Raw genomic sequence first — 21,764 nt, 5'->3', positions numbered from 1 at the left:
CACTGCGGCATCTCAGCGGAAATGGAGTCACTTAAGGTGCTTGGGAGGGAGGAGTCCCGTCCATCTGGTGTCAAACATATTTAGTTGTGAAAAATAAAAAGCTGAACATCACTAAATATCAGACATTTTCCATACTGGTATAAATATGGAAAAGAGGTGTGGAGTATGGAAAAGTATATTTTCATTCTTTGATCCCTAGCAAATTCTACAAATGTTCTTTTCATCTGTCAAGTTTTCGTCTGGCTGTTCGTCTGTCCATCCATCCATTTATCCGTCCGTCCATTTGTCCATTCATTTGTCCTGTATCCATCCATCCGTTCGACCATGCATCCAATACATTTGTCCAACTTACTAAATCTGAGTTGTGCAGTATTTTTCCATTTGTTTATTCATTTATCTACCCATCCGATAAATTCATCTATCCATTCATCTATCCATTCATCCATCCATCCATCTATCGATTCTTCCATCCATTCATTCACTGTCTAAACTCACTAATCCTTGCTGGGTCGCCAGGCGTTGGTTCCTACCTCTGGTACACCCTGAACAGGTCACCAGTCCATCACAGGGTTGGTATTTATACTTTAGAAAAAATTGTAATTTGGAAAAGTTTTATTTTGTCATCAAAGTATGAAGGAATCCTAAAATAATAAAAAAAAATTCCTTACATTTTTGGGGGGAATTGTTGAAATGAATTTGATTTGTAAGGACTTGGAAAAGCTGAAGCCGAAATAAAGACTTCCTAACATGCCAAGTATTATCCAGATTAACACCTGTTTTAAATCCAGACATTTCTCATAAATTTTGAATATATATGGATATATATGTATGTATATCTGAGTAAAAGCAGCTGCGTTTTGCTGTGGCTGTGTGGTGTAGAGCATGAACAGGACCCCTCAGCTCAACTCTTATTAATGCACAGCAGATCTGGCTCTTAAGAAGGCAGAAAATTGCCTTACATAACAAGCGCTGCACAATTTAGAAATACAAATGTGCACTGTTGACTGAAGCAGAAAATAAGACTGTTGCCCATCAACAGCACCGCATTTCATATGAATAATTATAAAGCATGGGAGCTAGATGAGGAAAACAACCTGACCATGACAGCTCTACTACTTTTATTTACTTCAAATGAGGGATTAGGCAGGGAGAATATCTACAGACTTAAGAAGCAACGATGAACCTTGAATTTCTAAATAAGAAGAAACTTAAATTTATCATATTTCATCGTTTTGGCAACTCTGAAGGCACTTTCACTTTTAAAATGGCTCCTACTTTGCACCTTCCACTTACTTTGTGGCTTTTCTGGGTTTGTTGGGCTTTCAGTCATCACACAGTTGATACTTCCTTCACTTTCTGAGGTCTGCGATTCTTATAGACCTGGCTCCATTACTCTGGAAATGGGCAGAGGGCTTCCAGCTCCGACACCCAGCAGAAAGGCAAAGCTCCCCCGATCAACCCACATGCACACCGGGGGCAACTCGCATTAGACGCCCACCTGGGAGCCCTCAGATGAAGCACCGAGCCAGGGCTCACCTAACAGTGGATAAGGAATAGGGTTTCTTTAATTATGAGGCAGGGCTGTGACATTGAGTTCCCCCCTTTCTCCTCCAGCAGCCTTTCAGACACCATCTAAGTGCTCCGCTCCGCTGAGGAGGCCAGTCCCCCCGCGGGGCGCGATTCCACTGCCTGTAATTTCTGATGCCCATTAGTGACCGCAAACAGAGCACCGGGCTCACACAAGGAATACAGCCGCGCTGCACCGCCACGCTGTAAAAAGACCCTTTTAATGCAATGTTGTTACATTATGCCCTCCTCGTAGACCAAGTCAAAAGTCCCATTTGTGGTCTCTGGAGGATATTATCAGAATTTCTTCTTCGCTGTGTGTTAGCTGGGCTAAACTGAGGTTAGATTTGGTATATATTCCTCCAATCTACAGAGGGCTATTTGATTTAAGAACTTGACCAGAGCTGTTTTATTTTGTGTATAGCATTTTCCTATTTCTGTCTTGTTAATATCTGATTATTGATTTTATTTCCCTCATTCCCTGTATGAAATACGGGGTCAAGAGACTCAAATAGAATATAGGGTGAATGTTTTCTTAAACCGCATGCCTGAAATTGGGAAGTAATCAATAAAACGCAGAGTTACCTTTATCTTTAGCTTTCAACGATTTATTTGCATCATTTGTTTTTCTAGATTGACAATAATATTGAGTAGAACTGGACACACGTTTGAACTTATTGTGCTTTTCCTGTAATCCACACAAGGTCAAAATTAAAGTCATGATAATCAAGTTAGAATATTATTGAAAAGTGTATTCATCTCAGTAACTGAATTGAAAAAGTGAAACACATTAATTAAATAATTATACACAGACTAATGTTTTCAAGCCTTAATGTTAATTATGATGATTTTCTGCTGATAGTTAAAAACAGGTCCAGTTTAAAACCATCCAGCTGTTGATTTCAGGTGAAGTTGAAGAATTTTGGAAGTAGTTCTCCTCCTTCATCATTTCAACAACCAAGTGCAATGCACCAGTTTCACTCAAACACTATGATATTGCCACCACCATGCTTGATAGCTGGACCAGAGCTCAAATTAGGGCTGCACAATTTTGGAATAACTGACTGCAGTATTTCTAACCTTGCAATGTTAAAAAATGACTTGAATATAGTACCTCAAGTTATGCTGCTCTCCTGCCATTTTATTGACAATTAACCTGCACTACTTTTACCTCTTTTTGTGAATGCTACGAGTATAATTCTTATCTGTATTTGAAAGTTGTTAGGGCTCATTGGTGTCCAGTATGAAAATCTGCTGTTTTGAGATTCTGCCTACCTGGCTAAATACTACATTATGAAAAATGCAAATTCATAATACGTAAAATATATTCCCCAACAATTATTGCAGTTCAAACACTCCTTTGCAATGTTTTGATGACGATACATTTGCGATACGTTATGCAGACGTGATGTTTGAAATTGTCACTTTGACTCCTTTTGTTATTGTGGCCAGAAGGCATTTGGTTTGTTTTTGTGGGCAGCTACAGATTTATGAAAATAATCCTTTCTGTTAAATTTCAGTTTTGCCAAATACCCAGCCAGAATTTAAACCAGAACTTTGTTAACAGGCTGTAAAAAGAGCTTGCTTGAGGTACAACTAAGAGACGTTTAATTCAATGAAAGTGGGAATGTGTACATGTACTTTTGAGCCTGTAAACGTTTTCAAAATCACTGAAGCTGTTGTACAATTGTTCCACTTCGGGAATAAAAACAGTTAACATACATCACTAAAAGACAAAAATGATACAACTTTTATTACCATGAAGTTTGTGTGTGAAAACTTTTCACTGGAACTGTACATGGCATTATGCTGATTTAGCTTGAGGTGTATTTTTGGAGATAAAGAGAGAGACAGTGAAGCAGAGAACCACAGGAGGAGGGAAGGGAGTGTGGTGGATTTATCGATCAAGGGTGACCACATCTTAGCCACAGAGCCCCTCTCTCGTGATTAATCTTCAAGCTTAGAGTCGGCCAATGACACATGACAGGCCTCCTCCTCAAACTCTACCATTTCTCTTCATTACTGGCTGTATTTTTGGACACCACAGAGGGGAGTAATCATTTACCTTTATTGTGTTTATAAAGCTGCGGCATGGATGACCCTTCCTATATTGAATTGAGGACATCAAAAGATCACTGGACATTGATTAGAAGGATATTAAAGTCATTCAAATGCTATATTTATATGTCAAACAGCAGCAGAGTGAAAAGAGACGCCATTTTCACACAATTCAAAAGAAATGGGATATAATCAGCCTGGTTGAAAGAAGATATTCTGGACACAAAGGCTGAAAAATGTTCATACACCTCATATTTTAACCACAGTGTGATCTCAAGACTCATTTTCTCACTATGACTATAAACATAGCCGTGTAGCTACTTTATAATCATAGCCAGAGCAGTAGTAAATTTACTGCTACAGTGGTTCCTGCCATGATTTCCAACCCAGCGCCAATGTAGTACAGAAATAACTGCACCAGATATGTCACTTCATGAGGCTGAAATGGTCAGCACTTTCCTGTGGATACTTAATCACCAAGTAGTTTCAGATTTAATACATCTGGAAACAGCTAAACATTATAGATCATTCCCCAGTAGGAGAATAGTGTGGTATGTTTCATATTTTTACCTGCAGTGTTCCCTAACTGTAGGAAATGTGCTGCGGGATGTGATTGATGACAAAGGACTCACTCTGAACCAGTGTTCCTTTACAATTATCAACAAATGGGCCGGAGCTGATTTTATGTAATGATTAAAGCTCCGGTTAATTTCGCGTGAAGGTAATGAGTGGGGAGATTGACGGCCACTGTCCTGCACTCCATCATCCCTTTATAGTTAGTTTAAACGTTTTCACGACTCCTCTCCTTCTTCATTTGCATTTTACCTCATTAGACACGGCCATTTCTGAGACTGACCGCCACGGCCATTTCCTGGAGTTAATGCATTTTATTTGATTAGCCAAACCTCCCTCTGTTAACTAGCTGTCATTCTGGAGTTTTCGTATGACATCACTCCATTAACACCCGACATGCCAGCTCAGCCCCCTCCACTTCTCCACTGCCTTAAGCAATTACAACCTCCAACTGTCGCCCGACGCAGCGTTATTGTATTCTGCTGGGTGTTATCTGTCCCAGTTGTTCCATCCGTCTTTCACTTCTCTGTGTTTTTCCTCCAGAATGGCTCTTTTTGGGTTTTATTTTCTCACAGCGGCCGGAGCTGAGGCCCACCGGTGAGCAATAGTCAGAGCTCACGGGGCTCAGAGTGCACAACTTCAGTGTGAAGCCCCACCAACCAGGGGACCAGAGGTGTTTTGGAGGGCCTAATGGCATTTTGATGTTCATAAGCACAACGGATGTGAGGAGGGGAAGGCGGTTAGGTGTGTGTGTGTGCTGGGTGGAGTGGAGGGGATCGGGGGGTTTAGAGAAGGAAAGTCAGTAGAGGACTGTCAGCAGAGGACTAGCAGAGTTCTGACAGACAGAGAACGTGTTTTCTCATGTCACAGCTGATTACATTCACTCTGGAGTGGGAAAGAGCAGGGAGGAGACAGGGATGGTGGGCCAGGATGGGTTTGGGAAAGCTTCCATGTTGTTCCAGATGAAGGACATTCCTCTTAAGGAGAAACAAGGGTGGTACTGACTGTTAATTTAACCTGTTGGGTCCACTTTGACACAGTTTTGATGATTAAAGTAAATACATTTTACACTCTTCTGAAATCAGATCTGTTTGAATCTGTCCAACTCCATCCAAAAACATACTGGTTTGCATTGCCAAAGTTTCCTTATGGATGTTTCTGGCTAATATTCAACTTTAAATGAATTTATTTAATCAGAAATACCATAATCATAATTTTGTGGCTGATTTCCAAAGCCGAATGCAATTTATCTCAATTATTATATATGAAAATATAAGAGCAGGACTGCTCTTATTTTTTCATATAAATATGGCAAGTTTTTTTTCTTGCCTTATTGTTCAATAACTATTGATGTCAGGAGAGGAGGCAGTCACGCTGAGTGAACTGCAGGTCATATCTAGATATATATTTATTATTTAAAAAGAAAATTGTAACAGAATTGAATTAAAAGCTGTCTTTAGCTCTTTTAATAGTGGTTACTGCAGTTAATGTGACTAGCTTTATAAGAAATACTCTTGTGACTGTTAGCAGGATTTCCTAAATCCTGAAGAATTTCCAAACATAGCATGTTCCACCAATTTTAATTAAAAGATCAGTTGTGGAACTGATCTTTCAATCAAGATTGGCTGATCGATACAATTTAGTTGCACTAAAACGTTGTACTCTCTAGTACAAGTCTCTATGGAGCCTTATTGTTATCTGCTGGAAGTCTTGCTCTCTCACACATCTTGAATAAAGCACAGCTACATTGGGATACATAGAAAAATCTGAAATCCAGCTTTTTTTTAATTAACTTATTTCATCTCTGTGCTTCCACTAACTTCATTTTAAACACCTCACTGAAACTGAAACAACTAAACACTTAGTTTTCTTCCCTCAGTAATCACTTCCATACTGAAGCATGTTTCTGTTGGTGCAGCCGCTAGTAATTATTAAGGTTTATTGACTAATCTGACAATCAGATTTTTGAGTCTTTGACCCACCGATCAAACTAAAATTTGCCTCATTCCAGTTTCTAGCCAATTTTTCAGTCCAGCCTCTATTTCTTTACACAAAAGGACAAAATGTCATTGATGTATTCTGCAATTGTCTGTGATCTTAACAGGAATTGTCCAGAGAGGTCTGAACAGCCAAAAATCCTCTTCACGGCCTTTTCACGGTGAATGAAAAGAAACACAATCGTTAACATGCAGGCTCCACAAACTGGAAGATCGCTGTTTATCTCCTCCAACACATGCAATCAGTACAAATACAAGCCCAACTCTGTCATTTTGTGCCTCCTGCCGAGGCGTTGAGAGGAGTCACCGTGGTGGAAAATCACCTGTTTAGGTGTTGAGCACAGCCTTGCCTCTCCTTATTCCTGACTCTCCTTCTAACTGCCGTCCATATTACACCGCGCCAGAGATGAAACAACAAAGCCTGCTCTCTTTTCACCAAGATTTACCAGAATAACAGAGCACCTGGAAGGGCTATCATTGAATGAAACGTGATGATAATATTTCAAATCAATCTGAAGGCTTTTCCAACAACCTATCACTCATGTAATGGCACAGAGCAAAGCAGATTTTCAGGGGGACTCTGGCTGTGCTCGCCTGAGCAGATCACATTATCAGTGTGTTGATATGTGGCCTCTGTTTAACTCTGCCTAACTGAGCGTGTTGGCTTTCCTTCCTCTATCACAACATTTACGATCCAATGTTCCCACTAACACAGCTCCTTTAGTCGCCAACCAGCAGTTTTAATTTCTGTTTATAAAAGAGGAGAAATTACTCCGTTTCATGTGATCACTCCTTAGAAAGCTTCTCAGCATGTTGCTCTGTAGGAAAAGGATATTTATCTGTTTCAGTCAATGCTAGCATAACTACATCTTAAGAATTTAAATGAGGAGATGCTTTCATGATTACAATGTAGGAGTTCTGTGCTTTACCACAATTAATACCAGTTGTATTCTAAAACTCAAGTAGCTTTAAAGTGCATTAAAATAAGACCAGGTGTCACATGAAATCACTGGTATTATTTATGGATTACCACTCTAATCAAAGACATTTTGGATGTTGCAGTACAGAATTTGTGTTTGTTAGGGACCAGAACTTATTAATTTCAGCAAGTAGCTGAAATTAATAAATACATAATATCCCTAAAATTACTTATAGCTGACTGTTTTAATAGTTTAACACCAAATAATATCAACGTGCTAGTTTTGATGCAGCTTCATAATTCAGCTTGCTGTATTTTGTGTGGTTTCAGATCAGTGGGAAAAAAACTAACTGTGATCAACTTGGAGCTTTGCTTTGTACATCCTAACATTTAATGTCTAGTGTTTCTGCTTTTGGATCCCAGTAAGATGAGTTATTAACAGTTTACCATAGTTTTACTTTCCACACAGAAAACACAATGACTCAGATTTGAGTTTTCTTTTTTTTTTTTTCCAACATTCGAGATGTTCTTGGTTCCCGAAGGGCGTCCACTGAAACACATAAAAGACAATCTTGCGATTATTGAGGAAAAACTGGATGACTTTCAGACGAGAGGAGGCAATATCAATCACGGCCAATTTGAGGCCACCAACATGAAATATGATTTCATAAGACAAATGCAGTGTCATTCTTAATGTGCTTAACCTTTACTGTCGATGAAAAAGTATTGATCCCTCTGTGGCATTTTTTCATCATTTGATTTCAGAAAGTGTAATAATATATGGTGGTGGGATAAAATAAAAAAAATAAATGGCATCTGTATCTTTGAAGAAAGCTGAATTCTCAGCAGAATGCAGAGAGTTTGGAAAAGCTGGAGCCGTGTATTCTGTTTTAACTTTTCAGTCATCCCAGTTAAGTTAAGTAGGCAACCAGTACGAGCAGCAGCCGGAAAACAGTGTTTTTTTTTTATTCTATTGAGTAATCGGGAGGTCTGCTTTCTCTTCTCAGTCTTTGATCTACTTACTCAGCCTAATAAGACTTCGCTCCACTACGGTACAACCAAATCAGCAGTGCATTTTCAGCCCCCTAATAAGTGGTTAGCTTGATTTATATGGGCATTCGGAGCAATGTGGTGGGCTCTACAGCCTCTTCTCAATGCAAGAAGTCTCTTTCCGCCACCACAGGCCAAACCAGATGAGTCCATTACAGCAGTGTGCAGATGGTCATTTTAACCTTCCTCTGCCTCAACAGTATCACTCTGTTAGAGTCTTATGAAGTAGGAGGATTTCTTAGTCGAAGTTTATTGAAGCGACAGGCGATACAGTGATGCATAGCCTTGCTGCCTGGCTCTATTGTGAGAGGAGCGAGCGGGTGGGCCATTGCTGCGTGTCGAAGGACTAGACTCTGCCTGTGGGGAGCCCCAGAGGCCAGAGAAAGCACTTAGAGTGGTAAAATGGCCACTTATTCACAGCCTCCCTCCAGTTTTCACTGCTCCTCCCTACCCTGGAGCCTCCCACTGCGTCCAGGAGCACCAACCTCTGGGAAACATTTGATAAACTGCATGGCCCTCTCTGCTGGACCTCGTAGCAGTTCGCTTATTTTGCCCTGGGCAGCAAAACAGAAGTATGAAGCTGGTTTGCTAACCTCTTCAGGAACTTGTATTGTAGTCTAAATATGTGATAAAAAAGAGCAGATGATTTTCTGATAAATGATGATTTTGCTCTCTGCAGCTGAACCCCCTGGCTAGCCAGGCAGCGGTGGCAGCAGCCGCTGCCATGGGGTCCATTGCTGGCTCTCAGGTGTTTGGCAACACCCTCTCAAACCTGCAAGGAGCCACTGGGCAGCTTGTCACAAACGCACAAGGACAGGTGAGTGTAATACACAACAATTATAGAGCCGTACAAAAATATGCCCCTGAACTTCTGCATATTTTTAATTAAAAAACCCAAAACCTTGTTTAATTTTATTGGTCTTTTATTGGAATGATTAATTTAAAGAAATGAATAATTGCAAAGTGGATGGAAAATGTTGAATTTTTAATGAAGTTCTTTTAAGCCAGGGTGTCCAAAATGCAGCCCCAGGACTTTTTGCGGCCCTAGGACTGGTTTTGTGTTATTCCCAACTGCAATTCAAATATGATAAATTTGGCAACCTGATTTTCTTACATTGAAAAAATATTCAGCTTTTTATAACCAAGATTTTATAATAAGTAGAACCATGTTTATCCAGACACTTTTACTGAAAAACCAACTTTGCTGCACCCAAATCAGTTTTATCTAATTTATTAAACTTGGCTAAATATAGCAAGCATTTTGAAAGAAAATCACACAATTAATTTTCTTGTACAAAGAATAAATTTGTTAAATCTAGCCCTGACTCCTGAGTTGTGAAAGTCTGCAGCTCCTCCAGATATTAGCACAGGCCTCTTGGCTGCTTTTCTCTTTGAAGCCTGGCCTGTCAGTTACATTTTCTTGGTTTTTTTTCACTTGTCAATTCCTTTATACGTTTCACAATTTTGTAATTCACAAACAAATACGCAAATCCTGACTTTTTCTTTTTGCACTAAAGCATAGTTTTGAGTTTATTGAAAATTTTCCACAAAAATGGTCAAAAATTTGGGTTTAAGTGACGTTAACCCCCACCTGCAGATGGCAGTATTTCTCAATGTCAAGTTATATCCTGTGATCAATATGGTAAGTATCAAAAATGAATCTACTTAAGTTCTTTGAAAATAAAAAGGTTTGTCTGTCCAGTCTGTGAGTTTGTTATTATTTTTCTTATCAGTTTTTTTTATATGTAGATTTTGGAAGGGGTTCAATGATAAAAAAAGTTCTAAGTAGCACCACAAAATCAATGATTTTTATTGCAAAGAAAAAAATCACAAGAAATAGTCAGAATCCAGGAGGAAATGATTAGTGTTCCTTATATACAGCTGACTTCTAGGTACCAAATGATGCACAGTTGGATTGATGTCAAGGTAAAATGGCTTGAATACAAATACAATCTAACCTTTCGTATTTTTATTGGTAAAACAAAATAAAGTCATGTATATTTTCCTTCCTTTGTGTTAGAATGTCACATAAAATCCCAATAAAATATATTAAAGTCTGTTTTTGTAATGTGAAAAAATTCAGTTTTACAAGGCAATGTAAATACTTCTTAAATAAAAAAGTTAAAGCACCAAAAATATCTTGTTATATATTTTATTACCGTCCAGCTCAACACGAACCATCCATATTGTATTCCTGGTCTTTTCTCATTGATTTTTCACGGTGAGTCTCTGTGCTGCCTTGAAGCTGTTTGTCCACAGTCCGGCTGCCACCTCTCCATATATTAAGCATTTTGGGAATAAACAAACCCTTCCCTCTCTTAACCGCATGCGCCTGTCAGAGTAAAACGCTGACCTTGTCATATTTAAGGGTGGCTGCAAAATTGTTCCATCAGTAGCCAGAGGCTTGAACGATGATGCCTGTCATTGTTCGGCTCTATCTAATGAATCATCTTATCTCAGGTGCGCAGTGCTCACATTAAAGCGGGACTGTGTGGACATTGTGCCCTTTTATGCCACTTTCTGTTATTTATAATAACCGCTGCTTTATTGTGTTACACTTGCACTTTCCTCATCATGTCGACTTTGCAAAAACAAAACGACACTAATCCAGCTTGAGACATTTTAGAGTGATAAAATACATGTAAACTGATTGTTTTTAAATCAGACCTTTCAGGGGTGCGTTCACTGATTTGACCTCGTAGGGAAGTATTGTCCAAGAAGGAGAGCTTGATCCTAAACATGGCTAATGAGACAGTATGGACTTCTCTGGCTCACAAGGTGCCTGGAGCACTGGGAACAGATCACTGAGGATATGGACTTGACTGCATGCTCTGTGCTTTTGTAGCGTCTTGGTGGCTGACACTTCCTGACATAATCAGGTCACAGAGATGGTCAAAGCCCTGGGGTACAGCCTTTGCTCCCCACCTCATTATTCCACTGTATTATTCAGACCGAGGACTCTGAAATATCCACTCCCCTATCAGAAGGTCCTGCCCCTCCCTTCCCCTGCATGGAGGATACTATACACAACTCATGTAAGACAAATTAAGGTTTGTACCTTATTTCAGGGTCTTTTTCTATTCATTCAAGGTGTAGTTTGATTACAATTCAGGGGGCCATCTCTCTCATCCTTGCGCTCCACGTGTAAACAATCACTTTTCCTTGAATCTGAGCCATGGTGTGTCGTCTTTGTTCACTTAATTTTCTCTACTGTGCTGTCAAAAGGCCTTTTCATAAGCAAGAGCTTTGAGAACCTTGAAAAGTGTCAAGACTGATGGGCCTTTGGAGTTCAGTTTTTAAACCTTAATTATATTGGCTCGAGTTTTTTTTTTTTTTTATTCTCCAAGGAAAATCAATGAGGCTCTTTTATCCTCACAGCCTCTACAGCAGTGATTAAGACTGCGGATAAAAGCCACAATTATTAAGTCACTCTCACTCTAAAGATACTTTTTTTCTTTTTTACAAATCACAATTTTTTCTCTCTTCTTTGCAATGTAAAATCTTTCTTTTCCTTCAGGTTTTGCATGCAATTAATTCTGTATTTGCAACAGAGATACTGTAGGCCTATTTCCTCTCTAAACTGAGCAAAATCAGGCGAAACAACCTTACCCCAGCATGTCTCAGCTTTGTGCATGAATATCTCCTCTTATTTATTCTCTGTGGCCTGTAGCCTGTAGGTTTGGGGCAGATAATTCTTCTAATGTTGAAAGCAACACACTCACAGGTTGACTCATACAACAGGTGAAGTTAAACTCCAACACAAGGCGATGTGGAGCCTCCAGCCTTTAGATGAACAGATGTTGACCTTTTTTATCCTGCTGCAAACATCAATCTGCAGGTTGTTTACAAGTTAATTGATTATTGTTTTCATCCAAGGAAACTCTCACTCTCTATTGGTGAGACTTTGTAAACATTAACTTACAAGTCTCCAGACAGACATTCGATTGAAGTTATTTCTAAGCCAGGGGTGTCCAACGTGTGGCCCGGGGGCCATTTGTGGTCCTTGGTCTGTTTTTGTGTTCCCCAACTGCAATTCAAAAACAAAATAAATTTGGCAAACTAAATATCTTACGTTTGAAATTTTTCAGTATAACACAAAATATTCGCTCCATCCATCCATCCATCCATCCATCCATTCATCCACCAATCTGTCTGTCCATCCATCCATCCATCCATCCATCAATTCATTCATTCATTCATTCATTCATTCATTCATCTATTCATCAGTCTTTCCATTCATCTATCTATCTATCCATCCATGGATCCAGCTATTCATTTATCCATTCATTCATCCGTCCGTCCATCCATCTGTCCATCTATCTATTCATCCATCTATCCTCTGGAAGTTTTTGATATTATTTTTGCAGATTAAACACTGATCACTACAGAAGTATCCTCTGTAAATTCAAAATAAATTTCTGTCTTTCGCTGTAAAAAAAATTGGCAAACAATGTGAAATGGAAATTAGAAAAAGTATTTCAAATTATGAGAATTTGACCACACTGTTGTAATTAAAATGCTCACCATGGCCATGTTCTGAATAAAACAAGTGCAGCTCAAGTTCTCAGGGTTTTTTTATTTTAAAAGAAATAATTCACATTTTAGATTTTTAACCTTCTAAAATTACTAAAAGAATCAGGAAGCATACTCTCTTCGAGGCATCCCTGCGAGGCAGCTGTTATATTTTTTAATTTGCTCAGAATTTGAGAGCAGACTTAAGCTTAAAATTGCAGTGAGAACTTGTGTGTTGACTTTCCAAACATTTTTCCCCTCTTGGGTCCCAATTCACCGCATGAACAGTGGAGGAGAGAAAATGGGCAGAGATATTGCCTGGTGACCATGGCTAAAGACACAGATTGCCCCGGCTGGAGAGATGAGATGACATTTCTCTGGAAACAAGAGCAGCATAATCTTAATGAGTTCTGCTGGATGGAGAGAGGCACGTCTCTCAAACATGCCATCCTATGAACCGGAGCTGAGGCAAACACAGGAAGTGAAAAAACAGGCAAAAACATGGTAGATAACTAAAGAGATTTACTTAGCAAAGATTGAGCGAGAGGCCCTGGAGGCTGCTTATTTATGAAAGAGATGTGTGAGGAAATTGCTGCATCAGAAACTCACAATCAGGTATTTGGAGATGGAAATTACTCCATGCCTTAATCAAATTCCCTGAAGAGAGTTTCCTGCTGGTTGTCAAAGTGTACTACAGATTTAGAATAAGAACATGTAAAAGAGAGAAACGGCCTCTTAGCATAATATCGCTTGGTGGTGGTATTCATCCTACCCCTGGTGCTGCCCTTTCCCCTGTCCCTTTGCACTTTCTTCAGGTGGGGGTTAAAAAATCCTTTCAATTCTTTTTTGTATAAAAATAATCTGATCATCTCAACGGCTATCAGTCCTGCAGCTCTTAGCAAACATTATATTTTATGCTTGTCAAGGACAGTAGAAATCTCAAATGTACTATAATCACTAATGAATCTAACATATTTCTGATTATCTGTGAGAAAACAAAAGGGCATCTTAATCCTCAGATATACTTGAAGTGAATATTCTGACAAAACAAGGTTTATATCATTTAATAGATTATTTTTGGCAGCATAAGACATGAGACATTACAGTGTTTTTAAATGTTTTTGATTGCGTCACAATATATCATTTTAAACAATACAATTGTGCTTTTTTGCTTAAAACTAAAAGTCCTACCAATGTTCAAACTGTTGATTTCTTTTACATTTTAGTAATTACATTTTTTACTTAGAGAAAACTTGCTTTGAAGTAGAAGGCTTTTGTATGTTCATATTTTCAAAATTTACTAAAGATTTGAACCAATTTGGTGGACTTGTTGGAGAACTGCATTAGAACTCAAGCCACAAGTGCAAGTTTTTAACATCTGTAGCCAACATTTGATGTAAGGTGGTTGTGTTACAAACCAGTGGTGTTTCTTTATAAATGAGAAAGAGAGTAATAAAACATAAAACTCTATATAAAAACTTATAGCCAAAAATTTGCTTTCACTATGCAGAGTTTTCTCCAAATTTGTTTAAGTTTAAATAGGATTTGTATTTAAATCTTATCTCCATATGAACAATTTCACACATTTTGTTCTACAAATTACACCCCACTCTGCCTACTGAAAAAGGTCTAAATAACTTTTCATTTCTATATTGTGAATAAAGCAAAACTTTAGCCACATTCATGTTTTAGGGCGTGCTGAGCTTCTTTAACATCAACCTCTACAAATGATGCTTCATGTACGCTTAATTTATTGATTTTATTAAATTTAAGTTAACAAGATCATGTCTTGTGCATAATCAGTACATGTGCTTGTAATGCTGTTTATTGTCTGAATGAAATTCTCTCCATAAAATGTTTTAATGGGGTAAAATTCAAGTTTTCATCATGATGAAAGGATTGTATATTTAACGAGGTTTGGCTCAATATCTGTGATTTAAATTTTATGTCTGTGTTTGAACATGTAAAGCTGTGTCGCCCTTTCCTTTATCTTTCCTCCATCCAGGATTCATATGGGTACTTAATGTCTTCTCGCTGTTTGTGTTTTGAAAAGTCAAACTTAAATTGTTAAAGTCTCAGTCAATAAAGCTGATTCTGATTCTGAAGTATTCATAGATTTAAATGTATCTTTTAATTTTAACAGCAATTACCCGTATTAACATTTCTGATAGATTTGGTTCTGATAGAGAACCTATTGAGGAAACTAAAAATCAGGTGATTACAAGGAGTTCATTAGGATAAATTGTCAAAATATAAGACACATCCAAAAAGCTGGTCTGCAATTAAAAGAAGATTTAGGTAAATCTAAATGTGGCAGGTATATTAATAATCTTGGCTTATCTGTGTGTTTGGGATTTATGATGTTTGAAAAACCCCTAAAATTCTCAGTATTGTCTTTATTGTTAGTTTTGCTACTCTTCTCCACTATTTATCCAGCAAAGGTGTGTCAAGGATCGATAAGTTTAATGATACAAATCTCACCTTATGTGACTGGCATCCTAAAGAAGCATATGACAAATGGGAATGTTTTTCAAGAGCATTATTTGTGTTGGTGGGGTTACAATTGCTGTGACACGCAGTTACAGCCATACAGCCATACAAAATATCGCGAGAAACATTTCATATGGCGCACCACTAGTTTCAAAATTAAGTGAAAAGTAAACCATTATGTAAGAAAGTCATCATTTTTTTTAAAATTCACAAAAACTTCAAATTTAATTCACAAATGTCTTTAAAAGTCTTAACTTGCAGAAACAATGAGGTGAAGACCGCCTTCCTAACAAACTCTGACAGGTCCCTCCTCTTAGAAATCCAGCCTAACTGGAGCAAGGTGACGTCGCCATTAAACATCTGTGTGGATATTCAGATGTAGGGGCCTCGGCACGTTTGGGACGAGCACAGAGCTGTCAGGTTCCCGCTCCTTTATTATGCTTATAGAACAACCACTTAGTCCAATGATGATGAATAATTGAGCGGAACAAGTTCTGTGCCACAGTGGCAGGCAAAGTGGGATCAGTGGGACTCGGGAGACACGGGCGTCAGGCGGGGCAATAAAATATGCTAAGTGGCAGGAGCACATTACAGGGAGTTTGTAAAGCCGGAGCAGAAAGAGGGAGAGAGAGAGATAAATTATCTGTTCCCTAATGCGAAGCAACATAAGCAAATGAGCCGTGGCAGGGATGAATTACACATCATCGGCCCACCTTTCTTGCACAGATCCCTCCCTATTATGTCAAAGGCACGAGAAGAGGAGGAGAGCCGTATTCTGTGTGCAGGCAGAGAGCCTGGAACTGAAAGAGAACAAGTCCAAGACTTTGCAATTTTTTAGCACAAGCAGCTTTCGCCTCGTTTCCAAACAACAGAATTTAGAACGACGGCGCCTCGTCTGTGTGGAGCAGCTCTCTGGCGTAATGAGGCGTGGTGGAGGAGCACTGCCAGCAGGGGGGCCCGCGTGACGGCCGCTGCCCAGAACCAGTCCCCAGATGACATTAACCTTCATCATAGTGAAGAGGCGCTAAGTCCCCCCTAAAGCGCCACTCCCGGCTACACTCTGGCAGCTCTGAGAGCTAAAACGTTGCAGTGACACTCTGCCACCCCCTTTGATCTGCCCTTCCTGATTACAGCCACTGAAGAGAGGAGAGGAGAGCGTCGGGTGGGGAGGGGGCTGAAGTACCCCTGGGACCCTGAGAGTTGGATTAGAGACACAAGGTCCTGTCTCTCTCTTCTTCTTCTCTCCCTCTTATTGTTTCTTTGCACTTGTTCCTGGGCGAAATCGGGGTCTGTGTTTCTCAGCAGCCTCACTCCAGAAACAGACAAAAACACTTCAACACACACGCACTCTCAAACACACACACATCCTTGCTGATGTCAGCCTGGAGATGGATAATACAGTCAGTGGTGTGCACCATCACACACACAGGTATTCAGCGCTGACCTTTGCGGTGCGCTCCCAGCAGTCTGCTTTGGCTTCACTTGCTCCAGCCTGTAAAACCACATCAGTGACAGATGATCAGCGGACACTTCTGCATCTTTCTCTCTCAAAGTCCCACCGCTCTGAACCAATGTGCTCTGATTAGCCTCATTAAATGCTCTAAATGTCCAACTCATTTCTGATTAAAAACAAAATTCATTTTCTTTGATACCTCCAGTAGCGTTTAGCCTCTCTGATCTTTCTGTTTTTTTAAAACCATCCAGCTGATTTTGTCTCCGCTATGCCCCCCTTTGTAGATAATTGGAACAATCCCACTGATGCCCAACTCTGCAGGGCCCTCCAGCCAATCAGGGGGTGGCAACCCAGCACTGCAGGTACAGCCAATTACGCCTCAGCTTCTGACCAACGCTCAAGGCCAGATCATCGCCACGGTGATCGGCAATCAGATCCTGCCTGTCATCAACACCCAGGGAATCACGCTGTCACCAATCAAGCCCGGACAGCAGGTAACATACACACTCCTGTAGGAACACGCTAACACACACGTGAAAGCGGCTCGCCTGCAGAGCAGCCAGTTACGCTCCTAAACTCCCAAAACTGATCAAGGGCTGGCTTTAAAACTGTGGAATGAGCAACACCTAGTGGAGTTTTTTGTTTATTCATGATTCTGGCCTGAATTTAAAAGCGCTGTTCCTTGCAAAAACATTCATTAATTCATTTCATACACTGCAAAAACACAAAACCTTACAAAATATTATTTTGTGTAGTTTTAACTTCAAGCATCTTAGTACACTTGACAAAAGACAAAACTAACTTCCATGTAACTTTTTAGAAAGTTAAAAGAGCTTGTTTTAAGTCAATAATTCCTTAATATTGATGAAATATTATTATTAATTAGTGACATATTCTGCCAGTGAAACTAATACTTCTTCATCAATATTAAGGAATTACAAACAAGCTCCTAAATCTTGCTGAAAAGTTAGTTTTGTCTTATTTAAAATGTACTAAGATATTTACACTAGAAAATATCCTACCATAGTTCTCAGTCATTTTGTTCATGACATATTGTGCATAGATTAGCATTTTATCCACAATCAGTAGATGATAGAAATTATCCTTTTGTTGTGCCATCAATACATTTTTTGGTAATTGTTTCAGGTTTATTTTTTAAAAAAACCTGGAGATTACATAATAATTAACTTTTACATGTAAATTTTAATTGCGCAAAAAAAAAAAACTCTTCATAAAGGAGAAAATGAGATAAACAGTTGTTTGCAATTTGTTGTTCAATAATTCTGACTTTAAGTTGATAAGTGAGTTGAATAGCACCAAAAATAGAGTTGTATGCAGTTGAGCTACGCTAAGCTACACAGGCTAATCACGTGGCAATAAAAATTAGGCTGTGTCCTAAGCCACTGTAACAAACAAATCAACTACATAGTTTTCGCAGACCCATGTGTTGTGTTTGGGTAAATAAATTGTTTTGTTATTCATGTTTTGGCCCACTGATCACTTTAATCTATTCCAACTTTTTCCCCAAATCCTGTTTTTCCATTTTGATTTTATTTTACAATGTAATCAGTATTTTTTCCACCTTAAAAATTGTCTAAACGGGGGCGTGCCGTGGTGGCGTAGTGGTTAGCGCGACCCATATTTGGAGGCCTTGAGTCCTCGACGCGGCCGTCGCGGGTTCAACTCCCGGTCTTCCCTCCTCTCCTTCCCCATTCCTGTCAGCCTACTTTCGTAAAAAGGGACACTAGAGCCCACAAAAAGACCCCCTGGAGGGGTAAAAAAAAAAAATTGTCTAAACAACTAGTTGATATGTATAATTTCAACAACTAAATAGATCGTGGTGTCACTAAAATAAAGCTGAACAGAACGTTTCTCATCAAACAGGGAGACAGGAAGCTGTAAAACTTTGAAAATAACAACAACAAATTAAAAGAAGTCCACAATATTTTTGCAGCGGATTCCTTCAGCGACATTGTAAAATTGGAGGGGAAGTCGAACTGTAACTGCAAATTTAATGTGGAAAAACTGTGAAAAAAAACATTTTGCAGGGAATTGTATTCCCTGCTTACACACTTATTTGCATCATTTCACCTATAAAATGTTTTTTTGTGAAAAAGAAGAGTGCTTGCCTTTTTCACCTTGTGTCTGTGCATATTTGTCAGTAAAATATTTGTGGAGTCTCATTGAAACATATAAAACTCTGCAGACTTCCCCCCCCCCAAAAAAAACTAAAGGGTAAAAGCACTTTTCATCACCTCAGTTAAAGCTCCAACCTTCCTGCCTATGTTTTCCATCTCTCTTCTCCCTCAGAAATACTTTAAAGCCTCCTGGTTTGTCCTCTTTGACCCAAACAACTATTTTTTTTACTGTTTTCTACTGTTTTACGCAGGCTGCATGAAGAACTTGCAGTTTTGTGTTTTTGAAGACCTTTCCCTCCCAACTTTTCAATCTATATGCTGCATAAGATGCACACCCGCTGATGCATGGATGCTAGAAATGTTATTGACTTGATAATGAAGATGTCAGAGCAGAATTACAGGGTAAAGGTTCACATTGAAGGCCTCTGCAGTGCAGAATGGATGAACTCTTTCTGAAGATGGACACCTAATTGTGACACCCAAAACGGCAGATCATACTCTTGAATGAATTAATACATTTGTAATAATGTTTATGCTCGTGTCTGCACTTCAAAGCCGGCGTGTACACATTGTTCCACAGGCATAATTTACGGTTGTCAGAGCCTACAGTCTAGAATATTTCCAGTGAAGCTAGATAATTCTCCGAGCCTGTCAACAGTCCTGACAGTGTGTGCATCGCTGCTGACACCCCTCCACCACCACCACCACCATCCAAACAAACACATGCCACAGAGAAAATAATTAATGGCAAAAGAGGAGAAGAGAAACCAGCCCAGTTTATGGTTTAGACAGGTTGTTTTTTTTTGCTTCTAAAGTAGACATGCCGTCTTGATCTTGTAAAAGCAACTCAAATGTGCATAAAACATGAAAATACATCAGTTTTTCCCATCACTGCACATAGCTGGCATTTCATGAATTATGTTTCATATGAGGATTGCTGCGTTCAGATGTTTTCTACCCACATTCAGGCTCCCGTTACAGGCGTCACCACAAGCCTGATGAGAAAAAAACAAGATTAATTGTCAAGTGCTTCTTTTCCTATTTCTTTAACTGGGTTTTCTCTGTACAGAAAAGTGATTAAAATCACAACACAGATAGAAATACTCACAGCAATAACCCAGTGGAACTACATTCATCATCATCATTATCAAATACAGGGAAGCGCTCATTATATTCAGCATCTAAGTGGCTAATTTAGCACCATAATGGCATTATTATTGCAAATTGTTTGTATGATGATGATAGTTAACAGGAGTAATGTTTATCTGCACCACAAGCTGCCGACACATCGTGTTGTGTTTGTGTGTCCAGCTGCCTCAGGCTCAGCAGGGTCAGACGGGCCCTGTGTCGTCTCAAGCCAACCTGCTCCACATGCCCCACAGACAGAGTCCTCTGCACCAGGCCTCTTCTTCCTCCTCCACCTCCTCATCTTCCTCGGCTCTCAGCGTGGGGCAGCTGGTCAGCAGTAAGTGTCCAACGCAACTCACAGAGAAACAAGAATGTCTTTAACACCAGCTCACCATAGTTACATCAGTACTTTAAACTAAATGTTTGTCGCAAAATATATTTATGAGTAAGTTTTATCTGAATTTTATGTGTCACAACAACAACAAAAAATAGATTGCTGGCAGTGAAACTTTGACAAATAAACATCTGAAAAGTGTGGAGTGCATTTTTAGTTAGTCCTCAGGGTCAGTACTCAAGCTTATTGATAGATTGGATAGGAAGCGTTTGTGAACATCAGTTTTTAAATCTCGACCTTGACTGTATTAAGGTTTTGACTTAATACATGGGAAGAAGTGCTTTTTTTATCAACTAAGTTTAAATGTTTAAGTTGTTTTTTTTACGCCTTCTGTTGCTTAGTTATGTAAACACAATTTTCAATGCCTCACTACCCTACTTGACCAGTAGATGGCAGTAATAGCTATTTGCTGTTCCTTTAAAACTACTTTGTACCTTAAATTTTACAATGTTTATTTTTCTTCACCCAGTTTGCTTTTCTTGAAAACTATCTGGATGAAAATAATATTTTCAGATTGAATACATTTATTTTAAATGACCTAACCAAAATTTTCACGAATGCTGTGATTGCTACCAATACGTTCAGATGCAGACGAGACTTAAGAATCTGTTGCTCTGACATAAGGAATATCTTAAAGTAAGAGCTCATTTATTACTGATAAGGTGATTTATTTGTCATTTCCCAGCATTGTGAAATATGAAAAATAATAATTCAATACACTTTTAAGGGAGCGAGATGGTCACCCAAATCTAAAAAGACTGTATTTAAAACAAAACATAACAATAATGTAAAATAGTAATGATAATGTTTGTAACTCCGGTCAATCCTCAAAATCCTTGAAGGTGATCTAACTTTACAGACGCTCTGTGCGGACAGCTTTTGAATGATTGTTTTATTTCTTCCTGTTGACTGTCATTTCTGTGGTTTATTAAACTATCCAAAGTGCCGTTTGTTATGTACGATGAACATAAGTTTCATTTTCCTGATGCGTTGGCTTTTGGCAGGGGCTTATAAATCACTGGGGCTCAGCCTGTCAGCAGGCTGCTACTGCCTTTAAAAACTCGGTTTTATTCAGATAAATGGTATTTGTCAGAGTCAATTCTCCTAAACTCCATGTAAACTAATTTCAAAGGCCGCCATAGTTCCAGTGAATTTGATTTAAAAAAAAACAAGTCGCCATTGATCAACTTGTTGTGGACATTGTGTTTAGTTTATGTTTACTGGAGCCCTGGAAAACATCTTATAAACCATTTTGGTCTGCACAAATCTTTACCAGCCAGTTTTTCTTTTTCAGTAAACAGGATTAATGCTTTACGCTGAATATGAGCCGCATCACTTCCTCTCAATATCATTTACAGCAAACATGTTCAAAGTAAAATCCTCTGACTGTCAGAGTTGGAGAAAATGAAATGTGTACTTTCTACAGACAACATTCCTGAAATGAATTGAAAAGCAAAGAATGTATGTTAACAGGAAGAACTAAATC

The 21,764-nt window shown here is 39.0% G+C and overlaps 1 protein-coding gene across 2 annotated transcripts in view; it reads left to right on the top strand.

The window, feature by feature from the left end:
- The window catches only part of pou6f2 (POU class 6 homeobox 2), a 94,808-nt gene that overhangs the window by 63,643 nt on the left and 9,401 nt on the right, over nt 1-21,764 (top strand). For both annotated transcript variants that reach the window (XM_028004499.1, XM_028004497.1), the window contains exons 6-8: nt 8,843-8,980; nt 16,903-17,112; nt 20,068-20,221. In XM_028004499.1, the coding sequence (XP_027860300.1) occupies nt 8,843-8,980; nt 16,903-17,112; nt 20,068-20,221 (502 nt within the window). The remainder of the gene's footprint in view (nt 1-8,842; nt 8,981-16,902; nt 17,113-20,067; nt 20,222-21,764) is intronic.

This window comes from Xiphophorus couchianus, chromosome 21 (assembly GCF_001444195.1).
Source record: "Xiphophorus couchianus chromosome 21, X_couchianus-1.0, whole genome shotgun sequence".
Classification (NCBI taxonomy): Eukaryota; Metazoa; Chordata; class Actinopteri; order Cyprinodontiformes; family Poeciliidae; genus Xiphophorus; species Xiphophorus couchianus.
Note: the sequence above shows the minus strand (reverse complement) of the source record. Positions and strands in the feature narration are given on the sequence as shown.